The sequence below is a fragment of the Hemitrygon akajei genome, chromosome 4, assembly GCF_048418815.1.
Source record: "Hemitrygon akajei chromosome 4, sHemAka1.3, whole genome shotgun sequence".
NCBI classification, from domain to species: Eukaryota; Metazoa; Chordata; class Chondrichthyes; order Myliobatiformes; family Dasyatidae; genus Hemitrygon; species Hemitrygon akajei.
Window position 1 is genome coordinate 83137028 of NC_133127.1, and position 25677 is coordinate 83162704.

The following is a 25677-nucleotide window of genomic DNA, read 5'->3' on the forward strand; positions in this document are numbered from 1 at the left end:
GTCACATTTTCTTTATTCTCTCGGATGCTTTTGATCAACATCAATCAGGCAGAGTCAAAGTAATATTTCTTTAACAAGACCTTTTAAATCCTGACATCCTTAACATCATGTGACTTTTCCTAAAAGCCAGCTTGAACCAGTCTCACCATCAAAGGCTCCGAGGTTCACCCCACTGGCCATAGCGGCAAGGGGCAGAATTGAGAATGACCTGACCTCGTGAGGAACCTGTGAGAGGAATTGAAGTGTGAGAAATAAAAACAGCCCATTCCGCTGCTGGTCTGATTTCATGTACATGAAGCACTACATAAAAAGTCATCATTTTCAATAGACACATGCCATACGTTAAATCCTATGAAGTCTGTCCTGTTATGAATGTTTCTGATGCATCAACTATATTATCCTCTGCATGCTGACATTGAATACTAGGTGGTAAACAGAACAATAACATAAAATCTTATCCATTTGTTCTGTGATTAAGTCAATTCATTTTGTAACTTTAGTTCAATTCACTCCTAAAAGTAATTGCAACTCAATTTGTTTCTCAGATTTAACAAAGATTTGCTTTAATAAAGGGAATTCCCAAGTCCCAAAATTCTCACGCATTTTAAAACTAATAATCATTTTTAGGCTCACGTTGGTTTTGAATGTGATGGTGGCCAGATAATGATTTTAGGTGTTTGTTAAAAGATAAATAATGAATGCAATGGAAAAGAAGATTTTCAGTTTTGGTGATGTGGGCATTGAAGATAAGGTCAGCATGGACTGTCCCTCTAACTGGCCTTGAGAAAGTGGGGCTGAGCCACCTACCGTATATCAGAGTGGTTTACCAAGTGAGTTAACAGTCAAATGTATGCAGCAGGCCTGGAGTTACACATAGGCTATACCATCTAAGAATATAAGAAAATTGGAGCTATGAGTAGGACACTTGGCCGCTTATCCTAGCCTGCTATTCAAGATAACTCTCAATTCTGCATATTTTAAATATTTATCTACTTCCATTTTTAATTTTCACATATTATATAGCCTCACAACCCTCCAGGGTAGAGAATTTCTGAGCTTTACTGGGCTCCGCACAAAAACATTTCCATTCATCTTATTTTAAATGTCTGTTTCCTGTCCCATAACAATGTTTCCTCATTTGTGACTACCACTGGCCGAAGTTTCTGAGCATTGAGCCTGCCATTCCTTCTAAGGATATTATATGTTTCCATAAACTCACTCCTCTTTCTCCAACTTCTTTGGCCTCTCATGATAGGGAAATTTTCTCATCCCTATGAGTCTTACTTGGACCAAAACTATGCGTAGTAACATCCTTGCAATAAAGAGTTTTGGCCTGAAGCATCGACTGTAGATGTTGCCTGGCCTGCTGAGTTCCTCCAGCATTTTGTCTGTGTTGCTCGGATTTCGAGCATCTGCAGGTTTTCTCTTGTTTGTAATAAAAGCTAATTTGTTGCTTACTTTCTTACCTAATGGCTACTACGGTAATTCCTGGGAGTCTTATACTTGGGAAATTTAGAGCTGTGGTTCACTCATTTGCAGGAGGGAACAAGTTGAAGAGTCAGCCATTCCGTCTGAACTGGGCTTGGATTTCCTTGGAGAGGGACTATTACCTTGTGGATGAGGATTCACGGTTCCTGGAAGTAACATTGAAGCGAAGGGGATATTTGGGAGAAACATCCTTTGTTGGTAAGCACCTTCTGTGACCTCATAGGAAATAGAAAATCCAAGAGCAGTATTACTGGTGTTTCAGGAAAGAACCCTCATAGAGTTTTGTTATTCCTCAAGAAATATGTGAAAGTATAGTTTAATAATGCAACCCAATGCAAAGTATTGTATGTAAAAGGTCCTCAGTCCCATTTTGTCTCCTACTTTGTTGAATTCATTACAAGCATGACATTTGGATATAATGGGAAAGATATTTTCAAAAAGATTCCTATTTCTTTTTGTAAGGTTCATGCTTAATTTAAAAACCAATTATTTTAACTTCTGATTTATTTAACAGCCTTTCACTGAACCACAAACCTGATAGGGATCAGTGGAATCATGAAAGAAACAAATGAGCTTTAGTGAAGTGACGCCTAAATTATTCTGACCAGGGTTGAAATTTATATCTAGGAATTGTTTTAATACACCATGTTCTTTTGTTTTGATGATTTTGGCTAACAATGAAGCAAAATGCTGACCTTCTACTTAATATCATGGTACAACTCTGCTAGGAAAAATTGTAATGATATTCATCTTCATCACAGAGACTTTAATTTTGTGGATTGAACCTTGTGGCCAATATAAATCCAATCGGATTTACATTCCATTTAACACCCTAAATCCAGCACTCCTTAGCCCATTGAGAGTGATCCTTTGGGAATGGATTTTGTGTGCGATGGTATTTATTAACACAGCCATGAATACGTACGTAAGGTACTGAACCTCAAATATTTTGTAGGTTCTTTCCACTGCACCTTTTCCATCAGCAAGACTGCTCTCAGTTCACTGCCCCCTTTAATTCCACTGCAGGCTTTTGTGTTAACATAGGGTATGCAAATCAAATCTAGTGTGTCTAAACAATATAGGCATAACTTGCTTCCCAAGACATCCCACGCAGCCGCAACAGTCCCATAGCACCGGCATAAAAAATAAGGACTTGCATTTCTCAATCATCTTTCACAGCCCCAGGGTGCCCCAGAGCGGATGATCAGAAGTTAGGAATATATAATACAGTGCAGTGTCTCAAGTAACCATTTACTTCATCGATTTTCTGCAAGGCTAAAGTTGCAATAAAAATTCAACCACACAATCAAGGATGGTGTCAGTTTTTGTTTCCATTATCCTGCAGGTATTGCCACCAAGGATGGCACTGCTGAAAGGGATAAAGATTTCAGAGGAAAATTGCAAAAACAGGTCCAGTTCAACCCTGGCCAATCAACTGCTGCTTGGAAAGTGAAGATACTGGCCGATAATGAATATGAGACCTCAGAAACTTTCCGGATTGTTCTGTCCGACCCTGTCATGGCTGCACTGGATTTCCCAGAAACAGCTACTGTTGAGATCATCGATCCAGAAGATGGTATGTACACAACATTCCCAAGAATGCCAGGTTTGGATAAACACATTGATTTTAATAGTAGTCATTGTTGAGCTCATAGGTTGTGTCCACATAGAGATGAATTTATGAATGGTACTCATTAACACAAGCATAAATCAATAAATATGAAGCATATTTCTGATGTGAATTTCTAGTGTTCAGAGCACTGAAATATCAACTCAGAGATAGATTTGCAGATATCTTGTTCTCTCTCAAGGAGGTCTGATATCCAGCCATAGATGGAACCTTTAGAGGAGCAATGGGAAGACGAGCAAGCAATGAATATGGATCTGTATTGATTTTGTAGAGAAGTCAAGTAACAATTACACCATCTTCAACACACAGGACAGAGATTCTGATGAATATGCAGAGAGGTAAACACTGAGAAGCTTAAGAACCACAAAAAGTAGGGGGGAAAAATCAACCAATTGCTAAGGACGCTTCAGAGGTCATGTGTTTGCAGATGCTTTAAGAATAGCCTCAGCAAGTAACTGCAGTGTACTTTGTATACACCATGTTCATGGAATATCTGTAATGAATGGAAGAAGGTTTCGGTGTGTGCTGCATCTGCGAGGCTGAGTCGGCCGGCACCGTGGAAGTCCATAGCGGGAGTATTCCCTTCTGCCACCGACGTGGAATGACGAGTCAATCGGGGACCCTGAGGACTTGTGGAAACTGTGTAGTGGTTTCTTTAGAACATAGCCTTTTAACATCTTTGGACTATTTTTACTGTGCCCATGGTCTGTTTTTATCAATTATGCTATTGTTTGCACTGTTGTAACTATATGTTGTAACTATGTGGTTTTGTGCAGGTCTTGTAGCTTTAGTTTTTGGTTTTGTTTGTCTGGTAGGATTGGAGCACCTTTCCGGGGAACGCACTAAGACAGTAGCGTGATATTAATACGCAGCAGCCTCTCCGGACTCTGGATTGGGGATTGCCAAACGTTATGTGGATTTTCTGATGTTGTCTGTTTTGTCATGTGCTTTTGTGATATCGTTCTGGAGGAATGTTGTCTCATTTTTTAACTGCATTGCATTTGTGGTTTCTAAATGACAATAAACTGAATTTGAATCTGAAGGTTTAAGATGAGCATTTAGAGCCAATCCAGAATCGACTTGAAAGAGTGAGGGTCTGCTGCCCTCATAAACCAAATGCCTTCATTCTGGTGAAGGCACTCTTTCAGCTCCAACAGTGCTCTGAGTAAAGCATTCCAGTGTCTGGACCCAGTAGCAAAGAAGGAGCAGCAATATAAAATTCCAAATCAGGATGCTGCATGACTTGGAGATCATGGTTTTCCCTTGGAATTGCTACCTTTATGCAACCTGAAGGTAAAGGTTACAAACTGGAAGGTTTTCACAGGTAACCAAGGCAAGTAACTACGGTGCATTATGAAGATGGCATACATAGAATATACCAACTGGTAGAGGAATAACGGTGTAGGGTGGAAATGGAATACCATTTAAGTAGCTGCTTTGTCCTGGAAAAGCTTTAGGAGATGAGTCACTCACCATGAGATATCTAGCCTCTTGCCTGCTTTTGTATTTTGGTCAAGTACAGTTATTCTCCCCACATTCTCATCAATTCCTCCCAGAGCCTATCACTCACCTATCTACTTAAGACAATCAGTGGCCAATCAACCCGTTAACCCACACACCTTTCAGGATGTGTAAGGAAACTCACAGAGATGCAAGGAGAACATATAAACATCTCACATTAGAAGCTGGGATTTAACTTGTGTCTCTGGCGCTGTGGGGAGGCTGGTTTTCTAACAGCACCGCGGCCAAAATGGTGGCGGATCAATATTTACCAAGGAGATTGAAAATCTGGTTGAGTGATGCCATAACAACCTCTCACTCAACATCAGCAAAATGAAAGAGCTGATGGAGGATGAAGCCAAGGGTCCATGAGCTAGTCCTCAGGGGATTGGAGGTGGAGAGGATTAGTAGTTTTAGATTCCTTGGTGTTCTCATATCAGAAGTTCTGTCCTGGAATCAGCACGTAAGTGCCGTAACAAAGAAGTCACAACAGCACCTCTACTTGCTTAGGAGATTTCATAGATTTGGCACGTCAACAAAACATTTGACGGACTTCAATAGATGCCCAGTGGAGAGTATCCTGACTGGATGCATCATGGCTTGGTATGGAAACATCAATGCCCATGAATGGAAAGGACTACAGAAATTGGAGGATATAGCCCAGTCTGTCATAGACAAAGCCCTCTCCACCACTGAGTTCATTATCAAGGAGTGCTGCCACAAGAAAGCAGCATCCATCATTAAAGACCATCCAGGCCATGCTCTCTTCTCGCTACTACCATTGGACAGGAGGGACAGGAGCTTCAAGTCCCACACCACCTGGGCAGGAACAGTTATTAGACTTCAACCATGAACCAGCGTGGATAACTTCACTCACTTCAGTCACCACACTTCCTAACTGATTTTCCAATCTGCAGACTCACTTTCAAGGGCTCTTTACAACTTATGTTCTCAATATTATTGTTTATTTTCACAATTTGTCTTTTACACATTCGTTGTTTGTCGTTATATGTTTATGTATAGATTTTCATAAATTCTATTGTACTTGTTTTCCTGCAAATGCCTGCAACAAACTGAATCTCATGATAGTATATGGCAACTTTATGTACAGTGGATTTCAGTTAATTGGGATACATCGAGACCAGTACATTTTGGCCCAATTAAGCAGCTGCCCCAATTAGCTGAAATTTCATAGAAATAGTTAAAAGTTATATAAATGAAACAAACCACTGTTTAACTGAGGAACAAATTATATATTATGTATTTAAATGAAATACAGAACTAGTAGGAACACTACTCCAGTACTATAAAACTATGTATGCATAATAGTTATTGTTAGAAGAATTAATCCAAAGTAAGTTGCCATATTCTTTAGATTGACTATAAATGAACAAAATCTGTGCAGACACCTAGTGCAGATAATGGACTGTCTTTAATGATTGCATCATTTAAATCTTCATTTTCATTGTAACATTCAAGATGATTGTCGATACCTTCAACTTCCTTGTAGTCCCTAACTTGTTGAAGTAGTGGAATCATTTCATTTCCATTCCCAGCCTTTTCTGGCATCTCCAGTCCTGAATGATTGAAACCACAGTGGACGAAACTGTTCCGAATTGTCTTACTGCTTTTTCGTCGCCAACTATCAGTGACAAAAATCACTGCTTTTTGAATGCAGTGACACAGCTGACGTTATTCAAAAACTTTACTCTAACCACAGTGTAGTGTCTAAAGGCGACTGATGCTAGTTTCAAGCAATTCAACAGCAATCTCCTGATCCAATTAAGTGACATATTGTCCAAAATAAATGATAGAAATCCCAGCTATTTTCTCGATTAGTTTTCATTCTTTAAGAGTTGTCTCAAATAAGTGGCTGCCTCGATTAACGGTAGGCACAATTAACTGAAATTCACTGTACTTTTTAAATAAATTTTATTTCAAACTTTTGAACTTTAAACTTTGTGTTTTCCCAATGTAGCTACTCAGTATGTTTGTAAAAAGATATTTGAAGGGTGTATTGTGCTAGAATCTGCTTTGCCAAGTCAGAGTTCAGTATATCAGTGTTTGCTATGGTTTAATTATCTTATGTTTGATACAGTCTCATTATGAGTCAAAACTATGATCTAAGTGTTCTAGTGTTCAGTGAAGTCTCAACATGCCTCTGTGTCGAGGTATTCAAGTACTTGCTCCAGTTTTGTCTAAAGGCCTTCTTACTGACCTTTCTAACAGAGTCAACAGTTTACATTCCACAGTCAGAGTACAGGATTGAGGAGGATACTGGTGAAGTGTTTGTTCCTGTGAAGCGGTCTGGAGATTTTACCCAGGAACTCATGGTCATCTGCTTCACACAGCAAGGTAAGCTCATAAATTCTTGTGTTTCTTTCAGACTAATATGCAACTGTGAACAAAGTGAGTGACAAACTGTGAGAGACTCTGAAGCTAATGGACATAGGATCCTTTATTCTAGCAAAATGAGTACTGTATACAGGCATCATATTTGAGACACTCTTGAAAGTAGAGGCCTGCCTGACTCAATATGGCATGACATTTTTATATGTTAAAGATCAAAGGTAACAGCAGGACAATTCTATAGTTACAATGTATCTACAATGCTTCCTTTGGAATTTCATACACACCCTTCCTCACACCCACACTCCAGACACCCAAAATGAATATTAATCAACATTGTCTCTCTTGATTCATGCATAAGCAGACATAAAGTGAATGGGTGTTCCCTGGTTTGCTATCAATCCCACGGAGACTATTGTTCAGAGCTGCATTTTCAATTTAATCTACAGTCCACATTAAAATCTGAAGATTGCTTGCTGCTGAAATTAATATTTGCTACATACCCTAACTCTAGAATATGCCTTAACAATAGCGTAGCCAAATGCTTTACACAAGAATTATAAATGCAAGTCTTCTGTATAAAAGTGGGCTCAGATTTGTCCTGGAGAATGTTTAATGAGTGCACGCCTTATCTCCAGCTACCGCCACAGGAACTACTCCGAGTACCATCTTGTCATATTCTGACTTTATCAGCCGGCCAGAAGATCACACAAGTGTGATTCGATTTGACAAGGAAGAGACAGAAAAGTTCTGTCGCGTTGTCATCATAGACGACTCACTTTATGAAGAGGAGGAGAGCTTCAACATCACACTCAGCATGCCGATGGGTGGTCAGGTTGGCAAGCAGTATCCCACAACTCGCATCATCGTTCTCCCAGATACAGCAGACGGTATGTGTGTCGGTCTCTTTATCATTTAGTTTAAATTGCACTAAAGAGATTTGGCAGATCTCATAATAATTGCAAAACAGCAGCCAGTCTGTAATCGTTGTGTTTGCTAATGAGGAGAGGTGATGCTCTGAGCTAATTGGCGGTACTTGTATCTGCTTCATTACTTCCTTCACTTTATAAAAGCAATTCATCTGTTTAGTGATGGGAACCAGATCAGATACTTAGTTTCAGGACATAAAAGGGATAGAGAGTACAGAGTTACACAGCCCATTGACCTCTCCTTCTGATTTGATTCAAATTTAATCCCTCCATAATCCACTCTATGGGTGGCAGGGTGGAGATACGTCTCTATCAAAGGAGGTGTAAGGCGTTCCTTCCCTCCGCTAGCCTGCAGGTCACCCTTGGGCAAGATGCAGCATCTGCTTAGCCCCCCTCCCCCCACAAATCAGGATCATGTGGAGCCACGGGAGCAGGTGGTGGATGGTCGTATGAACAGCTGATGCAGATCACAAGTCCTGGTTATGCGACCTCTGACGAGTATTGATGATGGATCGGGTCACCTGCCTTGTAAAGACACTACCCACAAGAAGGCAATGCCAAGCCACTTCTGTAGAAAAATTTGCCAAGAGCAGGCATGGTCATGAGACCATAATCGCCTACATCATGTAATACGGCACATAATGATGATGAATCCATTTTATTCGAGAGAAGCCAAGTGGCACTAAAGACAATCTACTCTTTTGTTTTGATTATTAATCTTGGCTATGTTAAAATTTAATGTCAAGGGTGGTATGTCAGTCCTTTTTAAGGTAAAAAAAATGCCAAAATTCTGCACAATAACTTATGTGCACCAAGGCCGTTTATAATAAATCATTCATACTCCTGTTAGCAAATCCTCTTGTAACAGAGGTCAGTGCAAGTTTGACCCCCTAATTGCAGGCAGCTGTATAATAGCTTTCAATGACTTGTGGATAAGAATACTAGCTCCTTGTGAACTCCAAAATTTCCCTGTCTGACGCCATTTAAAAAAATGTTCTGCATTCTTGGTTTGTCGGTCAGTGTGGATGATTTCACATATTTCTGCATTATGTCCTTATTTGCCATGTACAATATTTTATACTGGTTAGGCATTTTAAACCTGAAATATATGATGGTTAACATAAATCACATGTCATTAACTTTCTGCAAGAAGAGCCAATTAATTTAAAGCATAAAGATTTCATGAATTGCTTTGTATAGTGATACAGTGATGTTATGTATTTCACTCTTTTATCAACATAAGCTGCATGGGGCATCACTCTATAGTAGCATACTCACAGTGTAAACCCACAGCAAGTATTGCTGCTCAATAAAGAGACGCATTTAGTAACAATTATGCTCAAATAGATTTTCTACTAGATGGGTTAAAGTTGAGCAAAGTTCAGTTGCAACAGTGAATTGGTAGAGCGTTATTGGACATTGATAGGGTAGATCACAAATGCGATTTTGTGAGAGTTCTCGGGCTGGTGGTGCAGGCGTAAGAGTGGTGGTCGAGGCTGGGGTTGGTAGTTTGATGCTTAGTTGGGGCTAAGATTGGAAGGCAGCTGCACAGTCTAATATCTGGGCATGTTGTCTTTGCTAACCTGTCCTGTTCTCTCGCCATAGTGTGAATTTTTTAGAATCCTTTTATCTCATTTAAACTCTTGCACAAAAATGTACTACTTAGTGCAATGTTTAGAACATCCAGTAACTTAAATTGAGACAATTTCACAAGAGGTGACCCCAGTAAAAGATTAAAGGATGATTCTGCTTTACAAAGAAAACAGTCATGGGGCTACAGATTATGGTAATCCAGGTTTTTAGATTGGAAATGATCTCCCTCTCCCACCCAAGAAGTGCTTTGGGATGTTAATTTTGTTTGGACACTGCCTTTGTCTCTGCCCTAGCGGTCTCTCTAATCAGAGTGGCCAGTTTGAGCTCGGTTCAAAAGAACCACGATTTCCACATCACCAGCGGCATTCGTGCTGGAGCACTGTTTACCCAGCTTTCTATTAACATACAAAATAGAACACTTCTGACCCACATTTCAGCTATTGTCTGCATCAATTACCAAGGGATAACTTCAGTTATCATGATTCATCGTGCATTCTGCTTCATCATATTTATTAAATGATTTCCACTGTTTTGCCCAATCAGTTATTGCCAGTGTGTCTAATAGTGACTGGCCCTTCATTGTGTTGACACAGCACAAGACCAACACTTAGAAATATAGGTTGAAACTCCCGTTCTATGGTCTGGCAACTCCCATGGTCCAGCATCTCTTGAGTCTGTAGTACAGAGAGCCATGGTAGGGTAGTGGTTAGCGCAATGCTATTACAGCTCGAGGTGTTCTGAAGCTTGGAGTTCAATTCCTGCACCATCTGTAACTGTGGTTTTCCCTGTGAACTGCATGGGCTTCCTCCAGGTGCTCCAGTTTCCTCCCACAGTCCAAAGATATACCGGTTAATAGATTAATTTGTCAATGTAAATTGTCCTGTGGTTAGGCTAGTATTATAGGTGGGTTGCTGGGGCTGGAGCTCATTGAGTGAGAAGGCCCTGTTCCATGCTGTATCTCTAAATAACTATATACACAGATCTGTGCAAACTAAGATCAAAGATTCAGAGCACATTTATTCTCGAAGTATGTGTGCAGTATACAACACTGAGGTTTATCCTCCCGCAGGCATCCACGAATCAAGGAAACACCTTGGAACCCATTCAGAAAAAGCTTCAAACATCCACAACACAAGAAAAATTGCGCAAATGTCAAAAACGAGCGAATAACATCCAGAATATTAAACATCAAACCACAGAGTCCTTACAACGGTGTAGGAATGTTCAGTTCAGTTTAGCCCTGTGTCATTTGTTGACGGCAGGCCACAAAACCAGTCCATGCTGAAGCTTCCCAACCGAAATCAGCAAAATAGTAATAATACGGGTAAGCAGAAACACAAACAGTATAAGATGAACCACAAAGTCCTCTAAAAATGAGTCCAAGCCACGAACATCACTGGTCAAACCTTGGCCATGATCCACGACTCCTGCACCTTCCTTTGGCAGCAGTGAATTAGAGGGAGAGGAGGACCAGTCAAATGCAGGTAAATGTCGCAGAACACCTGCTCGCCTTCCGCTCTTGTCCTCGTCAATTTCAAGTTAAGTAATGGACCCAATAATGGGTTTGTGCCCCGACATCAAGTCACACACTTCATTCTCAGCCTTGCCCTCATCCTTTCCAAATTCTTCTGGACACAGCAAAAGTGCCATATTGCTCAGCAGCCCCAAAAACACATCATCAAAATGTAAATTACAGGCTCCAATCATGTGCAGTTTAGTAGCAGAAGCATATTTAAAAGTAGAAGTAGTTTTATGAACTGTCCACAGGACATCACCGTTGGTCACTGGTGCCATCTTGTTAACAGATCTAGCTAAGCTCCAACATTAACTTGAATCTATACTAATCTATAGGCAATTAACCTACCGGAGCAGTTTTTATAGTATCAGACTACAGGGATTCCAATTTATAGAAACTTAGTTCTCCTGTTCAGAGGCAGTTTCTATTGTCTGGCTCAAGTCCCATCACAAGAGTGCTGGACTAGAGAGTTTCAATCTGTACTGTTCCAAGAATTGATGAGTGATGTCAAAGGACAGCTTGTTGTACAAATTGTTGAGGCTGTAAATCACAGCCACATATTAAAGTAGATTTATCCTTCAAGATGCCATGTCTTTGCCATGGTATGCAGAGGTGTTCTATTTCTAAGGGGATTATTCATCCCTGCTTGCATAGAGAAGCTAAACTTCTGGAAAGTGATGGATGAAGTGTAAGTCATAACTTTCCAATATTTTTATTAACCTTCTGCATTTTATCATTAATAGGTCATATAATAATAAACATTTTGTTGGAATAAAGTGAAGATGAATCCTAAAACAGAATCCCAAAGAGACAGAAATTTCAGTGTTTGACAGTGCTTTCACATGACTGTATAGAACTGTTATTCACCAACAGCGAGTCTAAAGGGCTGCTAATTCCATAAAAAAGGCGATAAAACTAATGAAATGCAATCAGCAGCAGGAAGGTCAGGCTATTGAGTTCAAACTGAGGTATCTACCTTTCATGAAATTTTGCTTTAAAACAGGAAGGAAGAATAAAAGGGGATTTAATCCATTGTTGGAAATAAAAGGCTCACTGCAGATTTTCCCTTTAAGAACAAATCACTTAGCAGTTTGCAAAGCAGCAGAGGTTACAGTTAGACCAGAGGAAATACTGCAACAAAAACATTGTGTTTTTGTTTCTCCTTTTCTCTTCTGCCTTGCTTTATTTGGCTTAAAACTTGTGGCATTTGTGGAGCACTTAATTCCTGGGCCCAGTGTAAAACTAACTGCTAAAACACTTGAACCAATAGCTTTGTGATCAACATGAATGTCATTACTATAGCATTATTGATATTGTCAGACGAAAGTTTAATGCACTCATGTCACTCATCTGTCCATTCATACAATGGAGACATTATCCATTTAAAATAGCAAACATGAGAAAGTCTGCCCATGCTGCAAATCCAAAGCAACGCAGAAAATGCTGGAGAAACTCAGCATGTCAAGCATGATCAATGGAAATGAATAGATAGTCGATGTTTTGGACCAAGACCCTTCATCAGGACCGAGAAGGAAGATGGAAGTTGCCAGAATAAAACAGTGGTGGGGAGGGGAAGGGGGCTATTTGGAACATAATGGGCGAAGCCAGGTGGGTGGGGAAGGTCAAGGGCTGGAGAAGGAATCTGATAGGAGAGGACAGCAGATTACAGGAGGAAGAGAAGGAGAAGGGCAGTTAGACTGGACCACACCTCAAGGCTGAAACAGTAATTTCCATCTTAGTAGGCTTGCTTATAATTTGTGTTCTATTGAAATCAAAGTAATTAAAATGGCAATGGTATAAAGAACACTGAACATACAACTGAGCTACATGAACCTTTTATGAAGGTAGAGTCACAACACAGAAACAGAGCTGTTGGACCAATTGGTTTATGCCAACAATATGTCCATGTAACCTATTCCATATTTGGCCTATATCCCTCTAACCCTTTACTATTCAAGTACCTGTCTCAGTGTCTATTAAATGTTGTTAATGTATTTGCTTCAACCACTTCCTCTGACAGTTCATTGTGTCACATGGGGACATGGAGACTGGACCCAAATGCAGGACACAGGTACTGAAGTACTAGGGGCAGGACAGGAACAACTAAAGGATAGAACAAGATGGGGAGACCATGGCATGCATGAGGGACATGGCATTCAAAGGTGATCCTGGGGTTCAGAGATAGGTCATGGCAAAAGCTGGACCCTGGAGTTCATGGCAAAGGCTAAAGGATGGGTCTATGGGACAAGGAATGCTGGGAGGATAGCCCCCAGGCAGGCCACATAACTTCTGGGCAAGGCCCAGCCTCCCAGGCAGGAACACGGGCCTGGGCAGGTCACAGGGCACAATCCATCAGAAGAGAGGGGTAGGAAAGGGTCAGAGTCCCCCACCAGGCAACAGCAGTCCAGCTTGCATACCCAACAGAGGCAAGGGATCAGAAGGGAGTTCAGTCCAGGGTGACTACAAGAACAGACTTACAGAACTAGTTGATTAACAGTGGATACTCCAAGCCAGGGCAAACAGCAGCCCAGCCAGACTCACTCCCAGAGCCCCTTATATACACCTGCCAGCCGATAGGTATCAGGTGTGCCTCCTTAAGCCAAGATGATCCTATTTGGGCTTAAGGGTGAAAGGAGGGACGGCTACAAGACCTTTTGTTGAGAATCATTTTAACTTGTTTGACTATTGGAAATGCAATCCAATGAAATAATGGATAGTACTAATTTATTTAAATTATAAGCATCCAGCATGCAATATAAATTTTCATACAGGGATGGATTGTTTGCTAAAATACAGTTGTCAGTTTTACTCTTATATAAAATTTATGTTCCCAATGTACAAAGATCAATATTAATGTTGTTTGAACTGTGATTAATGGAATGGGATGGCAAAGCCCACTGGTGCGTGTAAAGACCAGTTATTCACAGTGTAATTGAAGCCTTGCTTAAAAGAGGCATTTAAAGACAAAGGGAAAAGTAAAGAAAGATCAAATATCACTCAGAAATTTTAGTGGCGATTAGAGTAGAATCATTCAATGCAAAGGTTGGTAAGTGTCAATCAGCTGAAGTTCGCCATAATAACTGAAAGTAAAGAACAGTCCGTGCTTATCCTAACAAAAAGTGATTTTATGTAAGCACTCAGCCACTATACTAATAATGCTGATAATACAAATTACAAATTGAGTTCAGAAAGCAGAGCTTTCTCTAAGTACAGACTCTGAAGCTACTGAACAACACATTGTGTTTAATATCAAACTGATCATCTCTTTGTTGTGCAATCTACTGGTTGATAAGTATATTATCTTGTACTGAAGTTTCTTCTGACAGCTTTACTCTTCCATTAGAGGACGTTAGCCTGTCAGTACCTCTTATTGCAGCCACATAGGATCTTCACAGGTACAGCCAGAAAAATAGATCTCCAGAACTGTCTCTGAACTGAGAATTATCTCTGAACTCAGTGAGAGTAAGCGGCAATCTACTTGAGCTGCAACTGAGGATGGTTCGAGTTGGTTCTTTCTGATAATCTTCAATGTAAGCCACTTTACATGATCTTCCACTGCCTGAGTGTGTGTTTCAATGAACAGTAAAATATTGTTATACATACAAACAATTTGGACTGGACTTAAGAGGAAAGAAAACAAACTTTGCTGGCTGCAGCTTTCAACATGAGATACAGCCCTGAAATGCCCCAAGAAGTAATCATGCCATAAATCTACCAGTGCTCTACTTCCTTAGGAATTTGTGGAGATTCGGCATAGCACCTAAAACTTTGACAAAATTCTGCAGATGTGTACTGGGAAGTATATTGACTGACTGCATTGTTTCTTCTTTTTGTACTTGCCCAGTTTGTTGTTTTCTGCACTCTGGTGAATGCCCTAGCTGGGTGGCCTTTCATTGATTCTGTTATGGTGAGTATTCTATAGATTTGTTGAGTATGCCCACAAGCAAATGAATCTCAGGGTTGTATATGGTGACATACAGCATGTATACTTTGAGAATAACATTTACTTTGAACTTTGAAATTTTCCTCTTCAGTAAAGTGAGAAGTCCTGATAAGTTTCACAAGAGGGATTTAGAAAAAGCTAATGCAAAGCGTGAACAAAGAGATTTTGGGAAGTACTTTTGAATTAAAGAATCTTGTGTAAGGAAGTGAGTGAAGTTTTTGGTGGATGGCAAGCTTTATTGCTGGTGGCAAAGCTGAAGGAAAATAAGAAATTATACTGATCAACACTGTAAATGGGGCTGGAGGAAGCTGAAGATGAATGGACATTCACCATATGTCAAACTTGATTCCTTTCTGCAGCAAAACCCAGTATTGATGCTTTTTTCAGAGCAGTTTACTGGGCACTTTTGGCAACAGGCTCATCCAAAGATTCCAAATGCCTTTATCTTCCCTAGCATTTCTGAACTGCTCCATTTTAAGTACAACCACAGTTCATTGGGAGGCTTGGTGACCATCAATGCTGTTTAAAGGACAGCTGTCACTTACGGAAACAATATTTGCATTCTGTTGCACACCAAGCAGAAGGCTGACTCCAGAGGCTGAAACCTTTTTCTGTTGGCCACACAGCCTTCGAGTGAGCTGAATTATCATTTGGACTTAGTAGAAACTTACTAAGGTACTTTATTTGTTAATGCAAATATCTAACCAACCAATCATGTGGCAGCAACTCAATGCATAAAAGCATGCAGACATGATCAAGAGGTTCAGTTATTGTTCAGCCCAGAAATCAGAATGGGGAAGTAATGTGATCTCAGTGACCCTGTGGAATGATTGGTGAAGTGAGTGCCTCAGACACTGCTGATCTTTTGAGATTTTCATGTACAAAGTCTCTAGAGTTTACAGAGAATGGTGTGAAAAACATAAACAAAATGTCCAGTGATTAGCAGTTCTGTGGGCGAAAGTGCCTTGTTAATGGAGAGGTCAGAGGAGACTGGCCAGACTGTCTCGAGCTGACAGGAAGGTGACAATAACTCAAATAACCACACGTTACGATAGTGTGTGCAAAAGAGCATCTCTGAATGCACAACATTTTGAACTTTGAAGTGGATGGGCTATAGAGGCAGAAGATTATACAGGTCCACAATCCCTTATGTGAAATTCTGAAATCCAAAAAGGTGTGACGTGGCAGCACTAACAGAGGCCGCCAGACGTCAGTTGTGGCTCAGCGCTCGTACTGGTTACACGTGCATTTGCTGTTCACCGATATTTTGTGTTCACTGTTGACTTTGTGTTTAATTTCACTGTGAAAATGTCAAAAAGAGCTGTAGATACCCCAATGGGTAACAATGAGAAAAAGAGAAGGAAGTATCTATCATTATCAATAACGCAGAAAATGGAGTTGTTGCAGAAGCTTGATAGTGGTGTGTCTGTGCGGCGTCTTACTGAAGAATATGGTGTCGGAACTACCACTGTATATGATTTAAAGAAACAGAAAGACAAGTTACTGAAGTTTTATAGTGACAGTGATGTTCTACATTTATTCCAATAAGTCATTTACCATGTGTTTGATTCAGTTCGTTTGAAGCTGTATATTTTTATGTTTTATTGAATGTTTTTGTTGGAAATAAAATATATTTTTCTTGTCATTATCCCCTAAACAATACAGTATAACAACTATTTACATAGCATTTACATTGTGTTAGGTATTATAAGTAATCTAGAGATGATTTAAAGTATACAGGAGGATGTGCGTAGGTCTGGAGCTCTGCCGGGTCCTAAAGTCCACTGGCACTGAGACAGGTTAAATAAGGGACTTGAGCATATGTGTTCTTTGGTATCCACTGGGGGTCCCGGAACCAATAAGGAGGGATTCTGAAATCCGAAAAGTTCTGAATTCCAAAATGCAACTGGCCCCAAGGATTTCGGATAAAGGATTGTGGAGCTGAACTGGGTTCCACTGCTGTGGTCACTGTGGTACACTCTTGTGCCTGATACAGTGGCCATTGAGTGTAAATACCTTAACATCTTTGGATGTTTTGGAACTAGAGAGCAGTTATCATAGGGATGGAAGGCAAGACCAGAGACCCTGAAGTTGGAAGCATTTTAAAGAATGACATGTGGAGCCCATATCCACAAAGAGTCTACAGGGAACCATGCTAACTGATCAACCTTCCCAAGGAGCAGTATCTCTCCTGTTTGCAGAAGCTGCCATTACCAGCATAGGTGACCTTTTGTGGCGAGATGTATAGCCCATAACTGTGCCTGGACTACCTTACCTGTTGAAGTCAAAGCTGTCAAGTCCATAGAACTAAATGATATAGGAGAAGAATTAGGCTATTCAGCTTATTGAGTCTGCTGTGCCATTCAACCGCTTTCTACAATCTCCTCCACATAAGCCTTAACTCTTTTGTCAATTAAAAGCCCTCTCTGCTTTAAATCTACTCAATCACTTGATCTCTACTGTCCTTTGTGGGATCAAATCACAGATTCATCACCCTTTGGGTGAATAAGTTCCTGCCCATCTTAGTTATAAAGGGATGTCCCCTTATTCTGAGGCTGTGCCCTTAGATCCTGGAGTCTCTGCTTATGGAAACATGCAATAGGTAGTGTTAGACTACATTCACATAATTTTTGGACTGTGCTGCATAACCCAGATTTCTTTATGATTCACTTGGGTTCATTGCTCAAGTCATGCTGAACCATTGAAGAAATTCCTTACGGCCAATACCAAGTTTGCAAGGACCTTGTATGACTCTTGTTCTTGAGCAAGCTACTTTAACTACCAGATGTCAGCTGCCTTATTGCCTCAGACGGTGGATCTGGGAAGATTAAGAGCTCGTTCCTGTTTAGTTGGTTCCATTCTGTGCAGGTATCTGAAGGAACTTAGTCAATATTACCTTGCCCTCCAAGATGAGATCCTGCTGTTTGGATCAGCAGGCTATCCTCCCATTCTCACCAAACAGAGTATCAACTTTCATCATCATCCACCATATCCGATGTAGCATGAACAACTTATTAATTGTGAGATCAAAGCCCCTACTCAATAGTACTCCAGCACGAGGATGAACCAGAGGAGCAAAAAAAGTGGGGAAGAAAAGATGGTGGAGGGAAGAGGAGGAGAAAGAAGGGCAGTAGGAGGAAGAGAAGGAGCGGGGGCTTGGAGGAGGTGAGTAGGATAAACCTCATTCTAAGCCAGTTTGTTCACAGATGAATGAGAACCTACTTTCTGTTTAAAAGCTGCTTCTGATAGGAGAATAGTTAGAACCCTTATACAGAACCACCACAATGGAAAGATTTTCATTGCATTACAGAGAGATGCAATAATCCTTATGGAAACAGCAAGCACAAAGAAACTAGTTTTTGAACTATGTAGAATATATAAATTGATCCTGCAGAATCTCAAACCTTTCCAGTGTTAAAGGCAGGCAGGGGACAGGGTTGGCAAAATGTCAGGCACCAATTGAGGGAGGAAGCTGGAGCAGCCAGTGGATATAGAATGTTGAACAGTACAGCACAGGAACGTACACTTTGGCCCATGATGTCTGCACCAAACAAGAAAGCGAGACTGAACACTGCATGAGGGCAACACCAGTCATGAGAATTGAACCTAGGCCCTCTACTAGAGGTGTGAGGCAGCAGCTCAGCTGGGCACGTGCCCCTAGCCTTCATTGTCTCTCTACCTGCAATCTCCTCAGTTTACCAACCTTTGAAAGCTGGAGTCTTGTATGTTAGCTGTATGGTAAAGCTCTGGAGTTCTCTTAAACTAGTGTTGTCCTGTGTGAACTCTGTTTATCTAGAAACATGACAAAATTACTGTCCTAATGCTACATAGTGTGTTTCTCTGCTGAGGGGTCTTATCGTATGCATTATGGGACTAATATATTTTAGGCAGTAATATTGTAAAATGCAATGCCTTTAAGACTTTTAAAAACTTAATACCAATTCCAGTTTGTTCTTATCTGTAAATCCTTGAAATAGTTCTGGCTCAAATCAACAACTTATCCAAAATATTCAAATCAATTGGTATAGTTCAAGTAAGAAAACAGTGTCCGAAGGTTTGACCATTGGGAAGAGAAAAGGAGGTGGGGTTTCATTCATTGTTTGCAAAAGATTAGCATAAATAACATTAGAAATGGAAGAGGAGCTAGAGTAAGAATGTAACAAAACCCTGGGGATTTTGTTTGAAGGCAGTGCACATACAATAATGATGGCTCAGAAAGGACTGAATAGATTCTTTCAGTTTCCTATGTGTCAGTCTGCTAGCAATTGATTAATCAAAGTTGTTTGCATACCCATGCAAACCCCAGGAGACACTGTAAAAAGATTATTGATGTACATGAAAAGAATTGAATGAGTTGGATAATCAGTTTAACAACTGCAAGCTGTTAACAGTTTATCTGCTTCTTCAGGTATTTTAATGCAGATAAAGGCTTTGGTTTTAAATGTGATGAAAAGTGATATTTGAGCCTGAGATCTTGAAGTTGGTCTGAGCTTTCAGATGAAATTAGTTTTGTGTTTCCTTTCTAGGAAGTGAGATGCTTTGGGTAATTGATTGGCACCTTTTTTAAGAAGGACTAAATAAGAAATCATATTTCTGAGAAATAGTTTGATAACTGTCAGGTTCATCTTTGTTCTAGTTGTAGAGTTGTCTTAGTGACAGTGTGAAGCCAAGATGGGGTTTAAAACCAATGCCAACTTGACCAGCTGTCTGTAAATCATAGCCTCACATCTATGATATCATTACTCTCAGATGATTCCTAAGTACTGTGACTATGAAGAGTGAACTATTCCATAAGACATATGAACCTGATTAGGTCACTTGGCCCATTGAGTCTGCTCTGTCGTTCTTGTATGGCTGATTTATTATCCCTCTCAACCCCATTCCCCTACCTTCTCCTCATAACCTTTGATGCCCTCACTGATCAAGAAAGAGTATTCCAAGCAAGACAAAGGTTCCTTAATCATTGGAGGGAGAATTAGTGAGAGGCATAGTACTAAGTCTTGAATGAAGTTATATGGAAAGACATATGTTGTAGCCTCTGTTTGAATGAGAATAAAGGAGAGACATGGTTTTATTTGTTTTTTTTTACACAGTGTGTAATGTAGATTCAGGAGCAGTCAAGATTCACAGGTAACATTAAGCTTATAGAATTTTGAAGCACAGTATCTGTAGGCAGTAAAACCAAAGGGATCCTGTAAACAAATAGGATCAAGGCTGTTACTTCTAAAATCACAGTTTAAAAACTGATGAGAGGTTTGAAATGGTCTGTGGCTAATTCCTGTTCACATTGCTGTGATAGATAGATAGATAGATAGATACTTTATTCATCCCCATGGGGAAATTCAACATTTTTTCCAATGTCCCATACACTTGTTGTAGCAAAAACTCATTACATACAATACTTAACTCAGTAATAATATGATATGCATCTAAATCACTAACTCAAAAAGCATTAATAATAGCTTTAAAAAAAGTTCTTAAGTCCTGGCAGTTGAATTGTAAAGCCTAATGGCATTGGGGAGTATTGACCTCTTCATCCTGTCTGAGGAGCATTGCATCGACAGTAATCTGTCGCTGAAACTGCTTCTCTGTCTCTGGATGGTGCTATGTAGAGGATGTTCAGGGTTTTCCATAATTGACCGTAGCCTACTCAGCGCCCTGGGTGTTTCTATGATATACAGCTTACCAATGAGGCAGTTAAGTGTAGGGTAAGAACATAATGACTGGTATACCAGGAAATGAAGGGCTTTCCAGGATTGCCATCTGTACAAAGAGTCTGTTGTTTTACTCATATCAGTGCAAAGAAATACCACAATTGAGAAAAGATGATTGTGCTCAGCAGGAACAGTGCAACTATTCTGTGGAAGCAGATGAAAGAAACAGACTATCTGTTTTTCCTCAGTGCTGGTATCCATTCACTTCCTTTACAGAATTGTTATGAAATCTGAATCACTCTCCTAATTTGAAATTGTTATGGTTAATAGGGGCCAAGAGGTAAACAGCTTGTGATTTATGCTTGACTGGACCATGAACATGGTCACAAGCCTGAACTTTCTATTTCCATGCTGGTAATTCTATGTACAAATGGTCAGTCCAAATTCTGCTCAAGAGTGACAGCATTAAAAGTGCACACCTTATAACCAAGTTTATATTAAATACTTTGGGGGAGAATGGTGGATCTTGTGTGACTGTAAGTTAGGGAGAAGTGCACCTGCTAGCTCCACAATGTCCCAAACTGCCAAATAGCCTGAGCATTTAGCCCAGCCCAAGCCTGTTCCAAACTGATGGTTAATAGGAGGCACAAGCTGACTGTGCCAGCTGATAATATTACTGCACTGGCTGTAGTGGCATAATGGGATGCAAAGCCCCTTCTGATCCACTTCCATCCAAAGGACCACTACAGCTTGTCATAAGTCGGGTGTTGAATCAGGACCCAACTGCAGGACACAGACACTGGAGTCCTGGAAACAGGACGAGGTAGAACCCAAGGATGGGACGGGATGCAGTCTAGGCAGGGGAAGCCAGACCAGGACGAAGGAGCCTGGGGTGGACTCTGAGCCCGAGACTGGACAAGGACTCAGAACCTGGGTCTTACCTCGGGCTCGGATCCCCAAACCCAGGTGAGAACATGACGAGGCTTGGCTAGGGACTTGGGGTCTTGAGACTTGAGGCTAGAGGCTGCAGGCTTGGAGCTTGGGGAACTCAGAAGCTGGAGCTAGGGGCAGACTAGGAACTGTACATCAACATGGATCCAGGACTTGTCCTCCAACAAGCCGGGACTCATCTATAACTCCACACCAAGGTGGGGCAGGACCATCCATCAGGTAACAGAACAGCCTGAACTAACCATCAGAGGCTAAGACAAGACAAGACAGATCCCCCTACAGGGCAACAGCAGAACAGCCAGACTTACCCCAAAGGGGCAAGGACAGGAAGAGACAAACACCAAGGAACAACAGACAGTTCCACTTCTGCATCGAGGTAGCTCCAAGTAGCCATTACAGCCGGCAGCCTTGGCTGGCTACAGAAGCAACCGGATCCCTACCTGGCTCAGAGTGGCTGACAGACACCCAGCTGGCCCAGGAAACAGCTGAATCCATACCACAATGACCGCTCCAACTAATACCAGCAAGACTCCCAGAAGCCATGGTTCTCCAACACAGCCCCAAGGATGGCAAGAGTCCATTGTAGCCTTCCACCACCCATCTGTGCCATGAGTATCTTGACAAGACAACCCCTCACCCACACACAATACCAGGGCCAGTTATTTTCCCAGTTCCAATATGAGCCTCAGGTATTTCTAGTTAAGTCCAACTGCAGCAAGGGACCGCCGGAAAACCCGGAGTCCGGAGTCCACGGACCGGACCACAGACTTCAGACTGAACCACCACACTGATATGGAACACATTGCAAAATAAATTGATCTGCACGTATCATCTGAGACAGAAGTAAATATCTCAGGAAAGATTAATTGTGAAACTTGCTAGGAACTGACAGGAGTCTGGCTGCTTCTTAAAAACTAGTTGAGCAAAAGGTAATATTTAGGAGAATAATGCATCTGTTCAAATGTCATGGGTTTGTTAACTGTAAATCTGTCTGAGACAATAATAGTAGATGTTTCATGTGTTAAAGGTGCTCCTTGGCTATGTAATCCCTATAATTGACCCATAACAAGCACAGAACATAAATATTCTTGTCTTTTTAATAATTTCATTAATCCAATCTTTTGAAAATTACAAATCATCTTAGAAGACACAACTATTGGCAAAGTCCTTTCCCATCATGTAATTCCAAGTTACAAGTATTAGCTTTTTTTTTTAACTTATATTCAATAAAATTTAGGTAACCTTAACTTTATGGTAAATATTTCACTCTTCCTGAAAACTTACTTGAAATTGAAGTCTTTAAGACAGAATGACTTTAGAGTTGTGCTTCTAGGTCAAGAATACTAAATAAGATTTAAGTAGTTTATTGCCTAGAAGTTGTTACTTTCAGTGTTATGTAGCTGAAATTGATTTCTTTCCAGGTGAAGCATGATACTTACCACTTGCCCTCGTGTTTTAAGAAGGCAACGATAATCCCGGTGCCAAAGAAAAGCAAGGTGGCTGCCTGAATGACTACCGACCTGTGGCTCTAACATCAATTGCTATGGAGTGCTTTGAGTGACTGGTTATGGCACACATCAACCATAACCTACCGGTCAACTTCGACGCTTTGCAATTCGCCTACCGGAGCAACAGCTCAATGGCAGATGCCATCTCTCTGGCACTGCATTCCTCCTTAGAACACCTGGAGAATAAAGACGCATATGTAAGGCTCCTTTTCATTGACTACAGCTCTGCCTTTAATACCATCATTCCAAATAAACTGATTCCTAAGCTCCGGAACCTGGGTCTTGGCACTCAGATCTGCAGCTGGATCTTCAACTTCCTCACAGACAAGACCTAGACTGTAAAAATAGGGGACAAGCTCACCTGTACAATCACTCTGAGCACCGGTGCCCCACAAGGCTGTGTACTCAGTCCCCTGCTGTACTCACTGTACACCCATGATTGTGTAGCCAAGTTTCCATCAAACTCAATATATAAGTTTGCTGATGACACCACAATTGTAGGTAATGATGAGTTTGAGTACAGGGAGGAAATTAAGAACCTGGTGGCATGGTGCAAAGACAATAACCTATCCCTCAATGTCAGCAAGACGAAGGAATTGGTTGTTGACTTCAGAAGGAGCAGCGGACCACACAACCCCATCTACATCGGTGGTGCGCAGGTGGAACAGGTCAAAAGCTTTAAGTTCCTCGGGGTGAATATCACAAATGACCTGACTTGGTCTAACCAAACAGAGTCCACTGCCAAGAAGGCCCACCAGCACCTTTACTTCCTGAGAAAGCTGAAGAAATTTGGCCTGTCCCCTAAAACTCTCACTAATTTTTATAGATGCACCGTAGAAAGCATTCTTCTAGGGGGGAACACAACCTGGTATGGAAGTTGTCCTGTCCAAGACCGGAAGAAGCTGCAGAAGATCGTGAACATAGCCCAGCACATCACACAAACCAATCTTCCATCCTTCGACTCACTTTACACCACACACTGTCGGAGCAGTGCTGCCAGGATAATCAAGGAGACGACCCACCCAGCCAACACACTTTTTGTCCCTCTTCCCTCCGGGAGAAGGTTCAGGAGCTTGAAGATTTGTACGGCCAGATTTGGGAACAGCTTCTTTCCAACTGTGATAAGACTGCTGAACAGATCCTGACCCGGATCTGGGCCGTACCTTCCAAATATCTGGACCTGACTTGCACTACCTAACTTTCCCTTTTCTATTTTCTAATTATGATTTATAATTTATATTTTTATTATACTTACTTCAATTTGTACTTCAGGGAGCGTGAAGTGCAGAATCAAATATCGCTGTGATGATTGTACGCTCTAGTATCGATTGTTTGGTGACAATAAAGTAAATGACAGAAAATGGGTCCATCCATGCATGAGTGATTTGTATACCCCTAATGCAATTCCTGTGTTGGGCTCTACAGAATGATGTCATCTCCTGGGCAACCACTGGAATACTGCAGGGGATCTTGGTTGTCCCCATTTAGCATTCCTGGGACAACATTGTCTTCCCACAGCAGTGTCAGAACAGGAATTGTGCCAGCTAAGTATATTACTTCATCCTTTCCCCTTTGTACTTCACATAAACCACCCCCCATTTTGTTCTTAGCCTTAACACCAATCCATCTTCCTCCCTCACCTCTGTGATCCTGAAGGATCCAGGACTGATTTGACATGACCCCCAATTCCATAATCAGAATGATTGAAGTTGTCACACTGTTGCAACAGCTAGCTCTAATTTTCCATTATCATTGGAAATGTGGTACAAAACCCATTACTATTGGAACAAACGGTTCTTTATCTCCCATAAATATTGGAACAGTATTCCCAAGCCCATCAGCATTGGGACATCAGGTCCATTAGTATTCGAACAACTGGCCCGGATCCCACAGAAGTACTGGAACAGTTGGTCCCCACTGCACCATTATCAATGAAAACAGGTGGTCCCAATCTCTCATCATGTTGGAACAGGTAGTTCTGATCACTCATCACTATTGGAGAAGCTGGTCCCATTTTCAGTAGACTTCATCCTGTCATCCAGTTGTTATTTTCCCTCTGATCTTAGTCACAACGTTGACCCAGGTGGGCTGTTGACAATCTTCATCAGCCAGTCAGTTGAGCACAATGACTTGGCCGTTGCATTTTGTCGCTGCCTGCATTGAGTGCACTCTGCAAGTAGATCTCATAGTACGTATGAAGATGAGGAAAAGGAACACTGAGAGCAAATTTTAGTTGTTAGCATCTTTATGAATGCATCATGCAGATTTTTTTCTAAAGTTTATTAATTTGACTGACAAAAGGATAAATTGCCAAAGGTTTTAATCTTGTTTAAAGATAATGTGCAAGTATTCAGAGATTTACAAATATAGCTGAAACCTATCACATTTTATCTAAAGCCAAAACATTGTGTGCTGGGTGTAGGGATTTGTCTACTAAGTCTAATTAGGGATAAGGGTTAGCACGTGAACTGTATAATAACTTACCCATCGGGCCGTCTAACTCACAGGGTAATACCTTATCAGATGCCTGAGTACATTAATCATGTTTGAAATCAATTACTACACTTAAGAGCAGAAAAGAATTTGTGGTTTATGTGTGATTTTCTTTTAGACAGG

General features: G+C 40.9%; 1 protein-coding gene across 1 annotated transcript in view; it reads left to right on the forward strand.

The window, feature by feature from the left end:
• Positions 1-25677, forward strand: part of frem3 (Fras1 related extracellular matrix 3) — a 133128-nt gene that overhangs the window by 64431 nt on the left and 43020 nt on the right. The window contains exons 3-6 of the mRNA XM_073042970.1: positions 1540-1686; positions 2834-3064; positions 6848-6973; positions 7606-7857. Coding sequence (XP_072899071.1) covers positions 1540-1686; positions 2834-3064; positions 6848-6973; positions 7606-7857 — 756 coding nt within the window. The remainder of the gene's footprint in view (positions 1-1539; positions 1687-2833; positions 3065-6847; positions 6974-7605; positions 7858-25677) is intronic.